A 23,775-nucleotide genomic window follows, 5' to 3' on the forward strand; every position below is an offset into this window, starting at 1 on the left:
GGAGTAATTATTGATACCCAAAACAACACAATGCTCATTCATGGAGATAGGATACAGTTACAATGCAATGGTAATATAGGATGTTATCGGATTGTTTTAGCCGAGCAGGTGGTTATCCCAGCTGGTTCAGAGATTATGACCACAGGAAGATATGTAGAACCAGGAGTCAAACGTCTTGGACTTGGTGTAGTGGAGCCTACAATGAAGTCTTTGGAGATTGGCAAAGGAATAGCTGCACGCACATTGGTGAAGGCTAATGATATTATTCCAATAAGGCTGGCAAACTTTTCAAAGGAAGCACAAACCTTGTATCCAAACACCAACATAGCTATTATGACACAGGTTGACAAGGTTGAAGAACCAAGAATGAAACAATCCGATACCACCTGTCTTCCTGAACACATGCATGACGTATATAACCGAGCATCGGATGGTATGACAAGAAATGAGAAAAGTGAAGTGCGGAAGCTGCTGACTAAGTTTGCGCATATATTTTCCGAAAACGATACCGACCTTGGCAGAACTGGTATAATAAAGCATCAGATACCTACAGGAATACATCAGCAATTCGACAGCCGATTCGACTTATCCCAGTACATTTGCAAACCGAGGCTGAAACCCAAATTGACAAAATGCTAGATGAAGGCATCATCAAGCCTTCAACTAGTCCATGGGCAAGCGGAATCGTTCTCGTAAAGAAGAAGGATGGAAGTCGTCGTTTTTGTGTTGATTATCGTCGTCTGAATGACGTTACCATTAAAGATGCCTATCCATTACCTAGAGTTGACGAATCATTGGACCAGTTAGCTGGATCAAAATGGTTTTCTTGCTTAGATCTTAGTTCGGGATACTGGCAAGTTGAGATGGACGAGAATGATAGGCAAAAGACAGCGTTCATTACCCGAAAAGGTTTATTTGAGTTTACAGTTATGCCATTCGGTTTATGTAACGCTCCAGCCACCTTTGAACGGCTCATGGAAGCCGTATTGGCTGGTTTGCATTGGACCATATGCCTGATATACCTGGATGGCGTTATAGTGGTTGGAAAGACATTTCGAAACATGATGAAAAACTTGGAATGCGTTTTTCAACGGTTCGAAGATGCAGGTTTGAAATTAAAACCTAGCAAATGCCAGCTCTTCAGAAAAGAGGTAGAATTCCTCGGTCATATAATCAGCGAGCATGGCGTGAAAACCGATCCAAAGAAGATAGATTGCATAAGGCAATGGCCAACACCCTGCAATGTGACAGAGGTACGCTCTTTCCTAGGGCTATGTGGCTATTATCGACGCTTCATCGCAAACTACTCGCACATTGCCAAGCCACTTCACAGGTTGACAGAAAAAGGAAGAAAGTTTGAATGGGTATCTGATTGCCAAGACGCCTTTGCAAAATTAAAGCATAGTTTAGTTACAGCTCCCTTGCTCGTTCATCCAGACTTCAGTAAGCAATTTGTCTTAGATACAGACGCCAGTGACTTTGCTATAGGCGCAGTATTATCGCAGAAGACTGATGGTAAGGAAAAAGTAGTTGCTTATGCTAGTAGGACACTCACTAAGGCTGAACGCCAGTACTGTGTCACAATAAAAGAGCTATTGGCTTTAGTGTTCTTCACAATGTATTTCAAACACTATCTGTATGGCAAACCATTTAATGTGCGAACAGATCATGGGTCACTTAAGTGGTAAATGAAGTTCAAAAACCCAGAAGGGCAAGTGGCTCGATGGATTGAAGCTTTATCTTCATTTCAAATAACAATAGAACACAGACAAGGGCGATCTCATGGAAATGCAGACGGACTTAGCAGGATACCATGTAGACAGTGTGGTATGAGTGATAAAGAAAGGCTCAGCCCGACAGGGAGCGTAAACTGTGTTAAAACAACTAGTAATGACACAGATGATCTGGAGTCATTACATACCGAAGACAAGGACATAGCCAGGGTAATAACATGGATCCACGACGACAAAAAGCCAACCTTTTCTGAAATTGCTAATGAGAGTTATACATTAAAAAGTTTGTGGAATCAATTTGAACGTCTAGAACTACAAAAAGGAGTTCTGGTACGAAGGTTTGAAGACTTTGCGATCAGACAAACAACTTATCAAGTGTTGATATCGACTAAACAGAGAAGGAAAGTCCTTATTCATGCCCATGATATCAAAGCAGCTGGTCAATTAGGTTTTAAGAAAACCCTCAAAAAAATCAGACAAACCTATTTCTGGCCATGTCTCCAGAATAGATGTCCGGATCTATGTGAATGGATGTGAAACATGCATGAAACGAAAAGGACCTAACAAAACCAAGCAAGCACCAATGCAAATTGTAAGGAGTGGTTATCCCATGGAAAGGATTGCGATTGACATTTTAGGTGAGCTGCCTGAGACTGAAAGCGGTAATCGGTATATCCTTGTGATATCTGATTATTTCACAAAATGGGTTGAATGTTTACCCATGAGAAACATGGAAGGAACAGTTGCAAATATATTAGTCGAAGAAGTCATTACTAGGTTTGGCATACCAAGAAAGATTCATTCGGACCAAGGTAGCCAATTTGAAAGTAAACTTTTCCAAGAAATGTGTAAACTGTTGAACATAAGGAAAACTAGGACGACACCATACCATCCCCAATCTGACGGTATGGTCGAGCGATTTAATAGAACACTTACAACAATGCTAAGTGCCTATGTCCAAGACAATCACAGAAACTGGGATAGGCAAATACCCTATGTTCTCATGGCGTACAGAAGTACTAAGCATGAAACTACAGGAATGACACCAAACATCCTCATGTTGGGACGGGAGGTTTCAACCCCGCTGGACCTACTGTATGAGTTACCTTCAGGTATTCGTGAAATTCCTGATCATGAATGGGTTTGGGAGCTTAAAGAGAAGATGGAATCAGCTCATGCATTTGTCAGACAAAGCACCGGGAAAGCGTTGTTAAGGCAGAAACAGATACATGACAAGAAAACTAAATAGACTGTGGAAGAAACAGAACTGAGCAAGTTGTACGCTGTGACAGGATAAGAAAGTGTAAAAGTCAGTTGTTAAAAGGCAAAGAAATCCAGTGTGAATCAGAGGATAATGATAGTGAAACACTTTCAAATAATCAGGATAATACACAGTTTAAGACTACTGGTTGTGAGAATGATGATACTCCTGAGATTGATGATTTGCGAGAAACACTGACTGGGGGTAGAAAACGTAAGCCACATGCATAGTCAAAAGATTATCTTTTCTATGTTTTCAGGTTGGAATGGCAAACACTAAGCAGACCCCTCGGAAAGACCAGTGTCGCCCAATATGTCCGAAGTGTATGAAGGAGGTTCCTTCTGGACAGGTGTTCCATGAGCACATAAAGAAGTGTCTCCCAGAACCGAACGTTATTTGTAGAGTATGTGCAAAACTCTCCAAGAAGCGGGAGTATCTCCACAAACATTTGAAAAATGTGCATGGGATAAGGGAGAACTCTAAGACAAAGCAATCAGCTGAAATTTGCACAACACAAGGTAGGGCAGGGGAAGTGCCGAAAGAGCAATCTGAACTAGCTAAAGGTACAGTTATGGAAGAGGAAGTGTGGGATGTGGATCCGGAGGTGGATCTGGAACTCTCTGATAGTGAGCAGGAGGTTGCCGAACAGGAGAGTGATTGTGAAAGTGACGACAGTGAACTTTATGTTAATGATGCTGATGATGGCGTGAAACCAGGTTCTAGTAAGGATGAAAGCCTAAAGGGTTGTGAAATGGAGAAAGTATTAGAAGGTAGGACTGTCAGAAAGCCTACCACATAAATGCTCCCTGGGCCAAGAAAACGTATGCTTCAAAGTGAAAAGCCAAATACTATACCGGAGAAAACAAGGGTGTTTGAGAAGGAGAAAGAAGAGCCTCCTCGGGATGATGTGAGTTTTCTTACGACGTCTGGTCGGAACAGACACGTGAATCTTCATTTCTGCCGAGTAGAAGAAGGGATGAAGCTAAAGCAGAAACTAAGCGTTTCGGAAGATGGTGACACTATTTACGAAACGTCAATGGTCAGGCAGAAATCTAAGAAGATGGAGCTTGATATAAACTTGGGAGATATTCTGGATGAAGGCACAATTCGTCCGGAAGACATCACCTTCAAAGTGTCCGAGAATGGTGAAGTTGACTTGGAAATTGACATTCAGTGAAGGTGTATGTTTTTAAAGCGGTCACTAGAACGTGCAGAGGGTTTAAAATCATGACTTGATAAAAGTTTAATACACCAAGAAGGTGTTTGTCTGTACATACTTGATATTTATTTTTGTTTTATTTTAAAAAAATTTGTGGAAAAGGTATTCCATGCGTTTGAGGAATGTTTGGCATTTTTTGATAACTTTTGAAACCTTAATTTTACGGGAAAATGTACCTATATGTGTGTTGACTTAATTTTGAATAGATATTGTTTTGAAAATATTTGGTCTCTTGTTCTAGTGACTTATTTCTTTTACTCATGCGGGACGCATGTACCCGGAGGCGTGGGTAATGTAATGTTCCTGGAGTCATAAAGGCCGGAGTCCGGAAAGTAAACATTTCCGGATAGTACAGTTGGGCATAGGTTTTTATGTTATACGTACAAAGTAAATAGTATTATCGTCTGAAAAGTAAGTTGAGATTTTACACTTCGTTTGAGCTTTAAATAATAGGACAATCAAGTAAACGTCTATTTTTCATAGTTTAAGAATGAAACAAATCAACTTCTTCTGTCTCAGTGAAAGTTATAAAGAATTTGACTATTTACCGTAAAAACGGATTTCGCCATTATCGTTATTACTTCTTAGTGATGATTTCGTATATTTAATACTAATGTTATGGTTTTAGTATTAAATGTCTAAATTTAGCTAGTAAATGATTAATTAATACGAACTAAGTTGTATTCTTAATAGTTTTCTACTTTTTCGTAAGTTTGATAAACTTGACACCCCTACTCTGTAACGTTAGTTATATATAATGGTTTCGCCCATCGTGTTTGTTAAAATGGACCATTCCATTTTGGTCACGTGATGTTAGGGTATATAACAAGCGGAATGCATAGAAATAGTTAGTTTGTGTTTCGACGCCGATGTAAGAACATCAAGTTAATATATAGGGAAGCTTTGAAGTATCTTTTTGTACTGTTTAGGGCGGGTTCTGAACTATTGGAGGCTAGGAGAATTTAAGTAAAGCATTGCGCTACAGCTTCTAGTTTCCAGGTTCGGACATCCGTGGGGTTTCTTTTTGGCCTCTTAGTAAGCCTGGATCATTGAGATACAGACGGAACAGGGTCAATGGTTTGATTCCCCGTAAAGGCTATACATTTAGGACCGTGGGTTTCGCTGATATATTGTGATTGGTTTATAAGCGTTTTGTATGCTGGTCCTGTTTGAAGTTATAGCATAGTTGTTGTAGTGTTTCTGTGTGTTCGTTCTTGCTTTTGGGATAATTGAACGTTGATTCTTGAACCATACCAATTATTTCTAATCATTCGGTTTTGTAAGCAATCATTGTCAATCACGTGTATATAATATTAATTTCATACTTAATTTTTGGGACAATGCAGTCCGAGAATAGGTTTATAGTTTAATTTAAGGTAGCGTGTCCGAGCTAGCTAGGGAAGAAACGTTACACTACTGCATATTCACAAGGACATTGATGTCGACATTAATAATGTTATGAATGCATTCGCTTCAAGGAAGTGCAAGAAGCTAAAAAAATCTAAAGCAATGTTACCGGCCTTTGTTACCGAAAGTGTTTGATTTCTACTTAGGTCCGGTTTCTTAGTTTGATAACTTTTATTGACGTGGTTGGTGATATACATGTATGCATACAGTATTATTTAGTCCACCTAAATGGCCGTCAACGAGTCTTTTGACGATTTTTTACTATGGTAGACTCGTGACAGGGATACATAAGAAATGTCAAAAAAAAAAAAAAAGTATCCCTGATCGCTCATTATTGTAGCTACAGTATTATTATACATGTAATAGAATATATTCTTAATACAGTGCGAAAAGTTTGCCAAGCTGTACATAGATAAAATCTCAAAGTTAACATGATATTGAATCAAGCATACTGTACTTGAATTACTTATTAATTACTTATTATTTAGATTAATGTCATGACCTTATCGTTGGTTTATTTTTTTATGATAAAATTTGAACTGCTTTAAAGATGCACTGTTACTCCCAAATAAAATTTACCACAATTAACAATTGTTTTGATATACCAAAAAGGGTAAATAAATATCGAAAACAATGGCTCTTATAGAGGATAACGAGTTAAATTTCATTATCACTCACCAATAATTTAATATGTAATGTGCGACACCAAACAAATACCGACAGATCCCTTCAGAGAAAAGCATGCTCAAACCTGACGGGGTCGACTGGTCTTTATATACAGTAAATTCTCCATCCACACGGAGCCCGAGTTTTGCTAATTTGCATATTACCAACCAAGTAAACATACGTACGTGTACTATGAACGTACTTCCGTCTATAACGGAATGTTATACTATGAACAAACATCCGCCGCCTACAGCGGACCGTTACAAATATTTGTGCGTTTTCAGCCACTAAATAAACTGTTACAATCTTCTTATCAGTAATTAATATTTTCCATAAATGCATTATTTAGTAAGTAGTTCAAGGTTTATAACTCAAAATTTATTATTGTAATACATGTATATTTTGAATAAGAGTGTCACTTTAAAACATGTACTGGAATATTATTTCAAGCTTGGAAAACACTGCAAAGTTATGAAATTTCTTTTCCTTCAAAATATAAATCGGAGGGTACGGGTACGAACTGGTCAGGGTACGAACTGGCTAGTTCCCGCTACACGGCGATATAGGATTTCAAAATTTTCAGCGGGGATGGCGGCGGACCCCCTTAAATAACGGGGCCTAGACATAAATGATATTTCTTATTGTCAAGGTACGCCCCTGACCATTATAGGTCCATATCAGAAATATATTGAATCAATAATGACAACAAAGTTCTACGTCAACCTTTTCTATTAGTTTCGTAATGTCAAAAGAACTAAATAGTTGTATGTAACCTTTAATTGAAAAATGGCGTCTTCGTTTTATAATCAAACAAGACAAGATTATTAATCTATCGAACTAGGTTTTGATCAAGCCATAGCAAGTTTACTAGTGTGTGTTTACACTACTGGTCTAGTTCCGAAATTCGAAAAGTGCATACCACTACCAGGGTAAACACTTGATAAATCAAATTCAAACTTCCAAGACAAAGCTTAAATTTAATTCCAAGGCTAAATGCTATTTCCTGCGGGTGCAGGACAAAGTGAACCACTTCCCAAGTGTACCATTTCACGACCAAGTGAACCACATATACATTATAGTAGTGGCTATTGTGTGATGGCACACTGCATGAAAGGTGATAATAACTAGTAATTATCACCATTTGGTAGTCCAAATAATTGTACGTTGACGGATTTTTTTTAGATTTTTGATATGGCAAATCCTTCTTGGAAGAATCCCGTATAACGCGTCTATTATTTTAGACTACACCATTTGGATGCAATACTTTACACATTTGCTAGATTGTAAATATGGTTTATTCAGCAGTTTAAACTTAAAAATTCATGAAAACCTAAGACTTAAAACTTTATGACAAATAAAAAGTAGAGATTTAAAATAAGAACTTTTGGGAAATTGATCATATATTCATTGTGGATTAAATCAAAATTTAAAAGTAATTTTGTTGTTGGATTTTATTTCATTTTTTTTTCAAAACATTGTTATATCAAATACTTAATACTAATATTTAAACACTTTGATAAGATAAACAATGTTTTCTTATTACCTTTAAATCATTTATAATCAAGTTGATAAACTCTGAAATATAACATAACATTCAGACAATATTCCCTATATAACCATATAGATGGTTCAATATGTCTGACCAAGTGGTTCACTTAATCCTGGTTCACTTGGTATGTGGTTCACTTAGTCCTACATTCATTTCCTGCTATTTTAAAGTTTTTTCAGACGTTTATGGCAGTCTTCGATCAATCAACCTTCAAATGATTTATGATGATTTTTATTGCATATTTTTGTATGTCTGCTTCAACGGGCTATTGGGCAGTTGCCTAATTCCGGACCAGTAAAGTAAACCTGTGAGGAAAAGTGCGCCCGGTGTGGGGCTCGAACCCACGACTGCCGGAACACTAGCACGGAGCTCTTACCAAATGAGCTAACCGGTCGGCAAGTTCTAGCCCACACACTACACTTTTTAAGTTTTCTTAAAATATTGTTGAAATTACTGAACAGGAGTGTGTGAAATTTTGATAGAGCAATGTTGGGTCCTATTTTAACTGATGTGGAAAAAGAATTAAAAAAAGTAAATTATTATATCATTTTCAGTACGAAATGTCGCCATAAACGACGTCCGAAAACATGCATTAAGTGCATAAAAATTCGGATTTTTTTACAGAACAGAGTAAACATCATTAAGTCAATATACAAATATTTGATTGCTATTTAAATAAAAATCATACTTTAAATGTTTAACCTGTGTATATATTTTATACTTCTCCGAACTGTATGTGTATTTTCGGCCTATCGGAACTTCTCATTTTTCTGAATTTGGAAAGTTTTCAAAGTACAAATCTGCAATGTTTTTGCTCCTTTTTCACATCAAATGCTGCACCACACAAAAACAATGGTATCTGCAGTTTATTTACTTGAATTTTTTTTTTTTGGCATTGTGTTTGATGATTGACGATTTGTCACAAACTTCGTATAGTAGGTCTATTATTGATAGATACCCCTGCGGAACCTTAATATAAAAGCGTGCGCTGTATGATGTCTTCCCCCATGTGACTACATATTGACAGCACTGTTGTGTTGTTCCTGTTTCTATGGAGGTCAGTTGCGACATTACAAGCATGCTTTCTAGTCCAGGTTGTTGTCTGCATATATTACAAGCATGCTTTCTAGTCCAGGTTGTTGTCTGCATATATTACAAGCATGCTTTCTAGTCCAGGTTGTTGTCTGCATATATTACAAGCATGCTTTCTAGTCCAGGTTGTTGTCTGCATATATTACAAGCATGCTTTCTAGTCCAGGTTGTTGTCTGCATACATTACAAGCATGCTTTCTAGTCCAGGTTGTTGTCTGCATCTGCATATAGTACAAGCATGCTTTCTAGTCCAGGTTGTTGTCTGCAGACAATTCCAAACATAGTTTCTATTTCCAGGGTAAAACTGACAACAATGACAAGCCCAGATATGGAAGTTATAAAGGAGGTGCCAGGGTACAGAGTTATCCTTAAAGCTGTGCTTAAATCACAAATACAGCAATTGGTGAGTTTGACTGAAAAGGAATATAAATAGAGGGCTGTAAGCTTAGAGCAAGGATTTACTTTCAAGCACAGCCAATTTTTTTCCTTTTAATATTTCTGCAGCCTGAAATAATACCAGTGTTTCTTTCATGCCTTTCGATAAAATATGGAGTTTTATCAGTGAAATAACAACAGTGAAAATATCAATTTGATATTTTCACTGCAAAATAAGGAGTAAAAATATCAACTGTTAGAACTACCTTTAAAATCCTTTGTAGTTACTTCACCTTGATCAAAACAGAAAACAAAAAAATGTTTAAAATTTAAAGAAATGTTTTATTAATTTAAATAAATATATGTTTGGAAATTAACAACTTACTGTTTATTACCGGTTATCCCGTTTTTCAAACGTTTTCTTGATCTTGAAGCTGAATGTTCGAACATTTGCTTTCATACCAAACAAATTACAGACGAAAACAACTGTTTGAACATAAAAAGAATTTTATATCATCTTTCAAATGTATTTTGAACTGTTTGTCATTGTAATGCATAAAACGAGCTTCCCCGGAAAATTCACACAACAATTTACAGATAAACTGGTATTTTTTACCCCACCCACGCCTCAAATTTGTCAACAAACTAGCATGGCATTCACTGACTCTTTACCTGGAAAACAAACCTGTTTTCAAGCAAAACAGACTGGTCTCTGACAGTAAGATGACTGAATATTCATATATCATGAAACACAGACTAACACTAAGAAAAATGTTTAAAATCCAATGATTATCCGCATTTGTTTTTCTAACACATATGACCTTCCAAATGTTCATTCATTAAATGGCGGCGTAGTAATTTGGTTATGTATTCGTGTCCCGCTTAAAATAAAAGTGTTTTCGTTATTTTTTTTAACATATGTGCACTTATAAAACTTTATTGATTACTAGTTATAAAAGCATTGCACTAAAAATGTGCACTTATAAAACTTTATTGATTACTATAGTTATAAAAGCATTGCACTAAAAATGTGCACTTATAAAACTTTATTGATTACTAGTTATAAAAGCATTGCACTAAAAATGTGCACTTATAAAACTTTATTGATTACTATAGTTATAAAAGCATTGCACTAAAAATGTGCACTTATAAAACTTTATTGTTTACTAGTTATAAAAGCATTGCACTAAAAATGTAACTAAATTTGTTTATTTCAGTGTAAGATTGTATTAAATTTCACTCATGATCATAGAAAAACTACATTTTCACCCGTGCATTTGCCACTCGTGAAAATATGTTAAACTAGGACACTCGTGAAATAAAATACGATCTTATACTGAAATAAACAGATATACATTTTTTTTACAGTTCTTTCTGTAACTGTTGTTTTTACCTTTCAAGAGAATAAAATGATTAATCCATGTTTTCACTGTTTTGGAAATGGATCTGGTACCAATGAAATTAGGCGAAACCATGTCAAGATTCTTGACAATGACTTTTGGAAAAAATAATATAAATACTAGTACTAGTAAATACAGTGAGTTGTTAAAAGAGGTCTGTCCAAGAAGTGTGTTGACACATAAAGAAAACTAATGTTGATATCACAAAACTAGTAATATCACCATAGTCAGCAATCCTTTTGTGATATTAAACTCAAAAATATTATACCAAAATAATACAAAATTCTAAATAGACACTGTATGTAAAGGGGCCTTTTTGCACCCACAAATTGTTATTGATGTCTCAGATCAAATATAACTTAGAAATTGCAGCCTGTGCTGTGAATCAATCCGTTTTCTTTCTGTTTTTCAACTAAAATATTGACCTTTATGTCCTACAATGTAACCACTGTTTCTGTTTTTACCACTTCTGAAATAGTGTGTCTTATGACTGTTTTTACACTTCTGAAATTGTGTGTCCAACCACTGTTTTTTTACTTTTGGAATATTGTGTCCAACCACTGTTTTTTTACACTTCTGAACTAGTGTGTCCAACCACTGTTTTTTTCACTTTTGAAATATTGTGTCCAACCACTGTTTCTGTTGTGTTTTTACACTTCTGAAATAGTGTGTCCAACCACAGTTTTTTCACTTTTGAAATAGTGTGTCCTACCACTGTTTTTACACTTCTAAAATAGTGTGTCCAACCACAGTTTTTTCACTTTTGAAATAGTGTGTCCTACCAAGTTGTTTTTTACACTTCTGAAATAGTGTGTCCAATCACTGTTTTTTCACTTTTGAAATATTGTGTCCTACCACTGTTTCTGTTTTTTTTTTCTCTTTTGAAATAGTGTGTCCAACCACTGTTTTTTCACTTTTGAAATAGTGTGTCCAACCACTGTTTTTTCATTTTTGAAACAGTGTGTCCAACCACTGTTTTTTCATTTTTGAAATAGTGTGTCCAACCACTGTTTTTCACTTTAAAATAGTGTGTCCAACCACTGTTTCTGTTGTTTTTTTACACTTCTGAAATAGTGTGTCCAACCACAGTTTTTTCACTTTTGAAATAGTGTGTCCTACCATTATTTTTTACACTTCTGAAATAGTGTGTCCTACCACTGTTTTTTCACTTTTGAAATATTGTGTCCTACCACTGTTTTTTCACTTTTTAAAATATTGTGTCCTACCACTGTTTCTTTTTTCACTTTGAAATAGTGTGTCCAACCAATCCGTGCGTCCGTGCGGTCGTGCGTCCGTGCGTCTGTAAACAATTGCTTGTGAACACAGTCTTCAGTTTTGATTGTATCTCGATGAAACTTGTACAGTATCTAGATATCCATTAGAGCTCGGTTCCTTTCGAAAACCAGCCAGATGCGCCCATGCATGCCTAGATTATGGCCCTTGATAGTATAAAAAAATGCTATTGTGTAAACAATTGGTTGTGAACACGATACAGTCTTCAGTTTTGATTATATCTTGATGAAACTTGTACAGTATCTAGATATCCATTAGAGCTTGGTTCCTTTCGAAAACCAGCAAGATCCGCCCATGAATGCCTAGATTATGGGCCATGAAAGTTTTAAAGAAATGCTTTCTATTTTTAGCCAGGTCTGCATGAGCGAATTCTATTTTTAGCCAAGTTTACATGTATATGTTAATTCAAGTCTAGAGTTAAGGGAGACAATTTGCAAGTCTAGGATTTTGAGAGACAATTTGCTTTTTGCTTCTGCAGTTGATTTTGTGAATTACTCTGCCTTGTTCTTGTTGAAAGCCCAAAGGCCATTTTTTAGCTTTAAGTTCTGTAGTTTGCGCATTCATCTTAACAAAATTGATTGTGAATGTTTAAGTTATGCACCTGGTGTCATTACTGGCCACACCCAGGGTTCACAGGTTTGGTAAACATAAATCTGGAAAGGTTTGAAAATCTTTTTGTGTGTTCGTGCATCCATCTCAGCACAATTGATTGTGAATGTTTGTTCAAATTGATCAATGTTGTCCTAGGATGCCCTTGACTCTGACCTTTTGACCAACTTTTTTTAACTTTTAAAACTACAGAAAATTTTACTATGAGTACAGTTTTGAAAGCATTTTTTTTTTGTCAGATGACTTTTACTTGGCACATATTAAAATAGTTCATGCAACTAATCTGCTTACAACACTTTCTGTCCTCAGATGTTGAACGTGCAACATCCCAAACACAAAACGTGAACTATATGTTTGTTGCCTTTTACCCATACATACATGCTCCGGATTTAAAATGACCACAAGAGCCATGCCAGTAGAGCATAGGCCCACATGGGCCTCATGTTTTTTCACTTTTGAAATAGTGTGTCCAACCACTGTTTCTTTTTTTTTCACTTTTGAAATAGTGTGTCCCACCACTGGTTCTGGTTTTTTTCACTTTTGAAATAGTGTGTCCCACTGGTTCTGTTTTTTAGCTCACCTGAGCACGAAGTGCTCAAGGTGAGCTATTGTGATCGCCCTGTGTCCGTCGTCGTCGTCCGTCGTCAACAATTTGACTGTTAACACTCTAGAGGTCACAATTTGGGCACTATCTTAATGAAACTTGGTCAGAATGTTACCCTCAATAAAATCTTGGATAAGTTTGATATTGGGTCATCTGGGGTTAAAAACTAGGTCACCAGGTCAAATTAAAGGAAAAGCTTGTTAACACTATAGAGGTAACATTTATGACTGTATCTTCCGGAAACTTGGTCGGAATGTTAATATTAATACTCTCTAGGTCAAGTTCGATTCTGGGTCATGTGCGGTCAAAAACTAGGTTACCAGGTCAAATTGAAGGAAAATCTTGTTAACACTTTAGAGGTCTCATTTATGACTGTATCTTCATGAAAGTTGGTCAGAATGTTTATATTAATAATCTTTAAGTGAAGTTTAAATCTGGGTCATGTGCGGTCAAAAACTAGGTCACCAGGTCAAATCATAGGAAAAGTTTTTTAGCACTCTAGAGGTCACATTTATTACATTATGTTCATGAAACTTAGTCAGAATGTTTATATTAATTAGCTCTAGGCCAAGTCCGAATCTGGGTCATGTGCGGTCAAAAACTAGGTCACCAGGTCAAATTAAAGGAAAAGCTTGTTAACACTCTAGAGGTCATATTTATAAAGGTTTCTTCATGAAAGTTGGTCAGAATGTTTACATTAATTATCTCTAAGTCAAGTTTAAAACTGGGTCATGTGCGTTAAAAACTAGGTCATAAGGTCAAATCATAGGAAAAGCTTGTTAGCACTCTAGAGGTCACATTTATGACTGTATCATCGGGAATCTTGGTCAGAATCTTTATATTGATTACCTCTAGGCCAAGTTAGAATCTTGGTCATGTGCAGTCAAAAACTAGGTCACCAGGTCAAATTTAAGAAAAAGCTTGTTAACACTCCAGAGGTCACATTTATAACTGTATCTTAATGACAGTTGGTCAGAATGTTTATATAAGTAATCTCTAAGCCAGTTTAATTCTAGGTCAATTGTGTTGCAAAAACTAGGTCATTAGGTCAAATCATAGGAAAAGCTTGTTAGCACTCTAGAGGTGACATTTGAGACTGTATGTTCATGAAACTTAGTCAGAATGTTTATATTGATTAGCTCTTGGCCAAGTTCGAATCTGGATCATATGCGGTCAAAAACTAGGTCACCAGGTCAAATTTAAGGAAAAGCTTGTTAACACTCTAGGGGTCACATTTATAAATGTTTCTTTATGAAAGTTGGTCAGAATGTTTAAATTAATAATCTCTAAGTCAAGTTTAAATCTGGGTCATGTGCAGTCAAAATCTAGGTCATTAGGTCAAATCATAGGAAAAACTTGTTAGCACTCTAGAGGTCACATTTATGACTGTATGTCCATGAAACTTAGTCAGAATGTTTATATTGATCAGCTCTAGGCCAAGTTTGAATCTGGGTCATGTGCGGTCAAAAACTAGGTCACCAGGTCAAATAATAGGAGAAGTATTTTAACACTCTAGAGGCCACATTTATGACCATATGTTCATGGAACTTGATCTGAATGTTATTGTTGATGATCTTTATTGGATCAGGTGAGCGATTCAGGGCCTTCAGGGCCCTCTTGTTTCACTTTTGAAATAGTGTGTCCAACCACTGGTTCTGTTTTTTTTCACTTTTAAAATAGTGTGTCCAACCACTGTTCCTGTTGTTTTTTTTCACTTTTGAAATATTGTGTCCAACCACTGTTACTGTTTTTTTTAGCTCCACTGGCCGAAGGCCATGGAGCTTATGTCGTCACAGATTGTCCGTCGTGCGTGCGTGCGTGCATGCGTGCGTGCGTAAACTTTTACTTTAAACGACATCTCCTCTGAAACTGATAAGCGGATTTTGACAAAACTTCACAGGAATGTTCCTTTGGTGGTCCTTTACCAAAATTGCTCAAATGGTTCCGGTCCATTGCACAATATGGCCGCCAGAGCTAAAAATAGCAAAATCTTTAAACGACATCTCCTCTGAAACGGTTCGGCAGATTTTGATGAAACTTGACAGTAATGTTCCTTGGGTGGTCCTTTATTAAAATTGCTCAAATGGTTCTGGTCCATTGCACAATATGGCCGCCTCAGCTAAAAATAGCAAAATCTTTAAACGACATCTCCTCTGAAACGGATAGGCAGATTTTGATGAAACTTGACAGAATTGTTCCTTGGGTGGTCCTTAACCAAAATTGCTCAAATGGTTCCGGTCCGCTGCACAACATGGCTGCCAGGGCAAAAAAATAGAAAAACCTTTAAAGAACATCTTCTCAGAAACCGATGATCAGATTTTGATGAAACTTAACAGAAATGTTCCTTGGATGGTCCTTTATCAAATTTGCTTCAATGGTTTCGGTCCACTGCACAAGATGGCCCCCAGAGGTAAAAATAGAAAAACCTTTAAACGACTTCTCCTCAGAAACCAATGATCGTATTGCAATGAAACTTGACAGAAATGTTACTTGGGTAGTCCTTAACCAAAATAGCCCAAACAGTTATGGTCTGCTGCACAACATGGGCACCAGAGCTAAGAATAGAAAAAAACGTTAAACTACATCTTCTCAGAAACTGATTATCAGATTTTGATGAAACTTTACATAAATGTTCATCGGGATGCCCTTTAACCAAAATTGCCCAAATGGTTCCGGTCCGCTGCACAACATGGCTGCGAGAGTTAAAAATAGAAAAACCTTTAAGGACTTCTCGTCCGCAGTCTTCAGGAAAAACATTTTAACCTACTAGCCAGTTGGACTAGCATAATGGCATATTTTACTAGTCCGAATGACAATCTAGTAGTCTGACTATTTTGCCACATTATAAAACTGTATGCTTGAGGTAAATACCTATTTCAATTGAGCAGCTTGCAGTTTGAGTAAACATTTCTTTATTATGATGCTCATGCAGTGATAGGGAGTGACATCCTTCTGTTGGGAATAGTGCTCCTTGTTTTTCAGAACCTATGGGTACTATGTAAAAACAAAAGGCATCTTGCTTGAATAGACTGTAATAATATCAACATGGTTAGAAAAGAAATGCCATGCTTTAATAGCTTTGATTACATTTTACTACTGAATTACCTCCCTTTAATAGAAAAAAAAATAATGTCTTAATTTTTCACGTATAGCATCTTTAAATAATTTTTACACAATAATAATTTATGAGTAAACATATAAGCATAAAGTTCTCACAAAAAGATCAATTTAAAAACCTTACATTTATACATAGGAAAGTATATATAGACTGAACATTAATTTTCGTTTAAGTGACATAATCTTTATGAGACTTAATAACAAGGGTCATCTCAACAAAATCTTTGACAAAATGGCCCAAATGGTTCCGTTCCGCTGCACAACATGGCAGCCAGAGCTAAAAATAGGAAAAACCTTTACACCACTTCTCCTCAGAAACCGATGATCAGATTTTGATGAAACTTGACAGAAATGTTCCTTGGGTGGTCATTAACCAAAATTTGTTAAATGGTTCCAGTCCACTGCACACCATGGCTGCCAGAGCTAAAAAATAAAAAAAAACTTTATACGACTTGTCGTCGAAACCGATGACCTTTTTTTGATAAAACTTGACAGAAATGTTTGTTTGGTGCTCCTTTACTCAAATTGCCCAAATCATTTCGGTCCACTGCACAACATGGCAGCCAGAGCTATTAAAGTAAAAAAAAAATTTAAGTAACTTCTCCTCAAAAATTGATGATTGTATTTCTATGAAACTTGACGAAAATGTTCGTTAGGTGGTCTTTGCTTGAACCTTTTGGCCAGTGGAGCACAGGCACTGATGTGCCTCTTGTTTCACTTTTGAAATATTGTGTCCCACCACTGGTTCTGTTTTTCCGATTTTGAAATGTTGTGCCCCACTTCTGTTTCTGTTTTATTTTTATCAGGACTAAACTTTGTCTGGACTGTATTTTGACCATGCATTATAGGATTTTCAAAAAACTTGCCATGTGATTCCCAATGATTAGGTGGCGTTTCATGCGCAAGAGCCAGGTCTGTACCTCAAATGTAAAGGCCATGCTTAGAGGTCAAAGGTTGAAATGATCCTTGACAGAGCTGTATCTTTACCATGCACTGTCAGATTTTCAAAAAACTTTCCATGAAGACTCACCTTTATGAACTGAGTGTCATGCAAAAGACCCAGTTCTGTACCCTTCCCTAAATATGCCCCAAATTGGACGTCAAAAATGGGTGGCAGTTGGCGGAGTATTGGAAAGGGTGGTGAAAAATGATGAAAACCTGAAAAAAGGGGAATTTGACCTAATTTTCACCATTTTCCACCTTTTTTCCCCTAATGCCACCCCAGGGTGGCAGTTGGTGGAGTTATTAAATGTTTTCCACCAAATACCAGGTGGACGTTAGTGTCAATTGTTTTCACAAAATGCCAAGTAAACGTGGAAGTTGATGGAGTATTGGAACGTTTTCCACCAAATGCCATGTGCCAGTTGGTGGCAAATCTTTCAACAAATTTACTCCAAATGCCATCATAGGTTCAACAAGAGCATGGCAGAGTGAATGCCAACACTTAATTAAACTTATTGATGTATTGAAGATAACTCCTAATCACAGTGACTGAATGTTGGAAATGAAGTGTTATTATTGACAATAAATGTGTTGTGACCATGATCAAAGTTATTGTTTATCATTCGACTAGAATTTAATCATTAATTTTTCAATTTAAAAAGGTGTACCTGATACTAGTACCTATTCATGACTAGTGTGAAAACAAGCTGTTCCAAGACACATAGATAGCATTCTGTTTGAACAATGAATTCTGCACCAAAAAATCATATGTCATGCATACCAGTATCTACTTACCCAAAAGTAATGAACTTTCACAAAGGCACAACAATTATTACTTTCATCTAGTTAGTTAATATGCTAATATGCAAATACCGTTCTTGCAAAAATAGCAAAGAAATCACTTCCACAACTCTTTTCCACTGATTAAAAGATGAGGAAAAAACATTAGATTGATAAGTAGAGTATGCTTGGGTCTATGGTACTTGGTAGGGAGGTTGGTCATTAGATTGATAACTAGAGTATGCTTGGGTCTATGGTACTTGGTAGGGAGGTTGGTCATTTGATCGATAACTAGTGTATGCTTGGGTCTATGGTACTTGGTAGGGAGGTTGGTCATTTGATCGATAACTAGAGTATGCTTGGGTCTATGGTACTTGGTTGGGAGGTTGGTCATTAGATCGATAACTAGAGTATGCTTGGGTCTATGGTACTTGGTAGGGAGGTTGGTCATTAGATCGATAACTAGCGTATGCTTGGGTCTATGGTACTTGGTAGGGAGGTTGGTCATTAGATCGATAACTAGAGTATGCTTGGGTCTATGGTACTTGGTAGGGAGGTTGGTCATTAGATTGATAACTAGAGTATGCTTGGGTCTATGGTACTTGGTAGGGAGGTTGGTCATTAGATTGATACCTAGAGTATGCTTGGGTCTATGGTACTTGGTAGGGAGGTTGGTCATTAGATTGATACCTAGAGTATGCTTGGGCTTATGGTACTTGGTAGGGAGGTTGGTCATTAGATTGATAACTAGAGTATGCTTGGGTCTATGGTACTTGGTAGGGAGGTTTGGTCATTAGATTGATAACTAGAGTATGCTTGGGTGTATGGTACTTGGTAGGGGGGTTGGTCATTAGATTGATAACTAGAGTATGCTTGGGTCTATGGTACTTGGTAGGGAGGTTGGTCATTAGATTGATAACTAGAGTATTCTTGGGTCTATGGTACTTGGTAGGGAGGTTGGTCATTAGATTGATAACTAGAGTATGCTTGGGTCTATGGTACTTGGTAGGGAGGTTGGTCATGACAAGAAGGTCAGTAAGTTCAAGTGACACTTTTATTCAAAATCAATACATACACATGTATAACAAACATAAATTTTGAGTGACAAATCTTGAACAACTAACTTACTGAATAATGCATTTATGGAAAATATTAATTACTGATGACAAGATTGTAACAGTGTATTTAATAGCTGAAACCAATTTTTTTTAAATGATTGGTGAATGCTTAAAGATTTTCAGTGATCTACTATTGTCTCAAATTCTTTCAAATTAAACTCTGAATCCTTCATAAGAACCATTGTTTTCGACATTTATTCATCTTTTTTGGTATATTTAAAACATTGTATTAATTGTGGTAAATCTTATTTGGGAGTAATAGTGCATCTTTAATTCAGCCTTTCAGTGTCTGTTAAACCCATTCTTTTTAGCTCACCAGAGCACGAAGTGATCAAGGTGAGCTATTGTGATCGGTCTTTGTCCGTCATCCGTCCATCAGTCCGTCCGTCCGTCGGTCCGTCTGTCAACAATTGCTTAAAAAACATTTCCTCTGAAACCACATGGCCAAATTCAATGAAACTTCACAGGAACCTTCCTTGGGTGTCCCTCTACATAAATACAACAAGGGGTCACAATTGATCAACAACAACAACAATACAACAACTTTACAGGAAGTTTCATTGCATGACCCTCTAAAAAAAATACAACAAGGCATTGAGATTGATAAACAACAACAGCAACAAAATGGCCAACTTACTGTTTTGCTTTAAAAAAACATCTCCTATAAAACTACCAATCCAATTTCACTTTAACTTTACAGGAAGCTTCCTTGGGTGACCTCTACAAAAATACAACAAGGGGTCATGATTGATCAACAACAACAACAACAACAAAATGGCCAGCTTCCTGTTTTGCTTTAAAAAACATCTCCTCTGAAACTACCTGTCCAAATTCAATGAAACATTACAGAAAGCTTCATTGGGTGACCCTCTACAAAAATACACCAAAGGTCATGATTGATCAACAACAACAACATAATGGCCAAAATGTTAAAATCTGATAGTTATGTAAAGTTTACTCTTGAAACAAGGGCAGCAAGTCTTGCTATATGGTCTCCCTTTTTGTTGGAGATTCCACTACTTGTGGATTATCAACATTATTATGCCAATTATTATATATATTACAACAATAACAACAACAAAATGGCCAACTTCCTGTTTTGCTTTACAAAAACATCTCCTCTAAATCTACCGGTACCAGTCCAATGAAACTTTACAGGAAGCTTCCTTGGGTAACCTTCTTCAAAAATACAACAAGGGGTCGCAATTGATCAACAACAACAGCAATCTGGCAAACTTCCTGTTTTGCTTCTCCTCTGAAACTACCAGGCTGAATTCACTGAAACTTTACAGGAAGCTTCACTGCATGACCCTCTACAAAAATACAACAAGGCATTGAGATAGATCAACAACAACAACAACAAAATGGCCAACTTACTGTTTTGCTTTAAAAAAAATATCTGCAACTACCAGGCCAAATTCAATGAAACTTTACAGGTAGCTTCATTCCATGACCCTTTACAAATATAAAACAAGGCATCGTCATCAGTAAAGATATGTTTAAATTGCAACATTTTTATTAATGCTTTATCACAGAGTTGTGGTCCTTTGCTTAGGTGAGCGTTTTAGGGCCATTATGGCCCTCTTGTTTCTAAGATACCCTCGGTTCAGGGTTACATCAGGCTCTCTTATATGAGAATGTTGTAATCTTTCAGATTGAACAGCTAGCAGCAGCCACAAATGAAGAGTCCATCATTCTGACAGCCAGTGTGGCTGACGGCACCCTGAGTCACCTTGGCTCTGACTCGGCGAAAGGTTTCCTCCAGGACCATGAAGATGTCAAGTCACAGTTCCTGGGATACTGCCTCAAAAGTATGCTTAATTTGGATACATTCCTAGAGTTTTGTTTCTGATAGCTGTTTGCCTGTTAATATTAGCCAGTGCACTGTAAACGATAAAAACAATATGATGATTCACATTTAAGCTACATAATAATCAACATCAGTTTTTATTTTTCCAGAAATATTGTAGAACTTTATCACAGTTTTGGTGTCTTTGGCTTGGTCATCATTGTCATTGTATATGTGCAATAAATGCAATTATCAAAACTGATCAAAATATTGTATGTCCAATTTTGTGAGACTATGTGTCATGGCATTTATCAAAAATAAGAACTCTGTTCGTTTTAAGTACAGCCGAATTTTCATGGCTGGAAGGAGCAAATTTGTATCAATATATATTTATTAGCTCTACTGGCCAAAAGCCAGAAGAGCATATGCAATGGTAATGTGTACATAGTATGTGCGTCCGTGCGTCTGTAAACAATTGCTTGTGAACACGATACAGTCTTCAGTTTTGATTGTATCTCGATGAAACTTGTACAGTATTTAGATATCCATTAAAGCTCGGTTCCTTTTGAAAACCAGCCAGATCTGCCCATGGGGTCTTGAAAGTATAAAAAAAATGCTATTTTTAGCTAAGTCTATTTTTAGCCAAGTCTTCATGATTGAAGTGTTTTTTTAGCCAAGTTTACATGTAAAGTCACAATTGCTTGTGAATGTTTGTTCAAATTATGCCCCTGGGGTCATTACTGGCCACGCCCCCGGGTTCACAGGTTTGGTATACTTAAATTGGGAAATGTTAAAAACCTTTTTGTCTAAAACAGCTATGCGGATCCTTGCTATTTAGAACAAGGCTTAATTTAGTGGTCCACTACCATGGTTGTTCAAATTATGCCCCTTGGGTCACAAGTTTCCTAGAGACTTATTTAAGAAATATTTTCAAAATCTTCTTGTTTCAAACTACAAGGTCCATACCTTTGATATTTGTTGTGGAGCATCATATGAGCAAAACATTTGAAATTATGCTCCTTGGGCAAAAGCTGGCCCCACTCCTTTTGACTTGCTTTTAAAATTTCATTGCTGTAACTTTTAAATTTTTAAAGCTACAGCAATGAAATTTTGACCATGTGTACAGTTTTTCAAACGAGCATCAATGTTGTCCTCGGATGTCCTTGACTTTGACCTTTTGACCAACTTTTTTATTTTTAATGCTACAGAAATGAAATTTTGACCATAAGTACAGTTTTGAAAGCAAATATTTTTACCCTCAGATTACCTTTACTTGGCACATATTAAAATAGTTCATGCAACTAATCTGAGTACAACACTTTTTGTCCTCAGATGTTGAACGTGCAGCGTTTTCAGCTTACCCAAACACAAAAAGTGAACTATACATTTGTTGCCTTTTACTCATACATACATGCTCAGGATTGAAAATGACCACAAGAGCCATGCCAGTAGAGCATAGGCCCTCTTGGGCCTCTTGTTTACAATTAATATGGCATGGTTCAAATTGCCTTTTTCAATTTTTTTATTGAGTGCAGAGTTGAATTACTCATGTTGGTCCCAGGCGCTGTTTTCACACCTTCCATTGCCTGCTTTGGTCGAGCCTGCCATGATGTGCCAATCAATTAATTGTGCTTGATTGGTGTCATGATTATTTGATTAAACAGTTTGTGCAAACATGTAATCCCTTTAATTGCAAGCTGTTGGTAATTTGAGCACAAAATGACAAAATTACATAAGCATTTTACGATTTAATATATTAAAATGTTAACGGGTAATTTTGCGAAATAGTGTGCTGAACTTTTGTGCATCTTAGTATTTTATCAATGTTGTTTGCAAGTTTTACATGCAAAAATAAAAAGCATTTAAAGTAAAGAATAAAAAGTAAAAGCATTATTGATACTTTTATTCCATTTTATGGTATTACAATGTACAGTAAAGTTTCAGTACAGGTTTAACAGTTACTCTTCAATATTGGAGAAATAAAATGAGACAAATAAGTTTTAATTTTTTTTTCAATGATAGTTTAAAAGACTATCATTAAATAGGCAGTGTTCTCAATAAGAACCGGCTGCCAGCCAAAATGGACGGTTCAAATGGCAATAGGGCCGGTTCAAATTTGGAAAACCAAATGAATTTTCAGTAGAATAAGTAGAAGCTGGTTGGTTACTTTATTATTTGCGCCGGTTCAACTGAAACTTATTGAGAACCCTGAATAGGAAGAAAAAAAATATTCACATTTCCAAATTTTATTGCATTTGTGTTTATTTATAATGATAACAAAACTTTCAATGGAAGGAAAACAAGAGGAGAGATCTTGAACTGGTCATTCTTGGGCAAGAATTTAGTTTTGCTTGGCTCAATTTTTGTTCCCTGAAAAAATGATTATCAATGGTATCACTGTGAGTTTGAGCCAATGGTATCACTGTGCGTTTGAGCCAATGGTATCACTGTGCGTTTGAGCCAATGGTATCACTGTGCGTTTGAGCCAATGGTATCACTGTGAGTTTGAGCCAATGGTATCACTGTGCGTTTGAGCCAATGGTATCACTGTGCGTTTGAGCCAATGGTATCACTGCGTTTGAGCCAATGGTATCACTGAGTTTGAACTAATGATACCAGTATGAGTTTGAGCCAAAGGTATCACTAAGTTTGAGCCAGTGGTATCACTGTGAGTTTGAGCCAATGGTATCACTGTTAGTTTGAGCCAGTGGTATCACTAAGTTTGAGAGAGTGGTATTACTGTGAGTTTTAGCCAATGGTAACACTGTGAGTTTGAGCCAGTGGTATTGCTGTGAGTTTGAGCCAGTGGTATCGCTGTGAG

At 36.6% G+C, this 23,775-nt stretch overlaps 1 protein-coding gene across 11 annotated transcripts in view; it reads left to right on the forward strand.

Moving 5' to 3' along the window:
• The window catches only part of LOC128205973 (zinc finger protein GLI4-like), a 138,605-nt gene that overhangs the window by 2,582 nt on the left and 112,248 nt on the right, over window positions 1-23,775 (forward strand). For 10 of the 11 annotated variants that reach the window (XR_008256357.1, XR_008256358.1, XR_008256356.1 and 7 more), the window contains exons 1-3: window positions 7,057-7,215; window positions 9,225-9,330; window positions 20,820-20,976. Coding sequence is in view for 8 of the 11 variants with exons in the window: in XM_052908074.1 (XP_052764034.1) it covers window positions 9,241-9,330; window positions 20,820-20,976 (247 nt within the window). In the remaining 3 variants the exon portion in view is untranslated. Of the gene's footprint in view, window positions 1-7,056; window positions 7,216-9,224; window positions 9,331-20,819; window positions 20,977-23,775 lie in introns of those variants that run through there. The other variant, XM_052908072.1, reaches the window with a different exon arrangement.

Source organism: Mya arenaria, chromosome 10 (genome assembly GCF_026914265.1).
Source record: "Mya arenaria isolate MELC-2E11 chromosome 10, ASM2691426v1".
NCBI classification, from domain to species: domain Eukaryota; kingdom Metazoa; phylum Mollusca; class Bivalvia; order Myida; family Myidae; genus Mya; species Mya arenaria.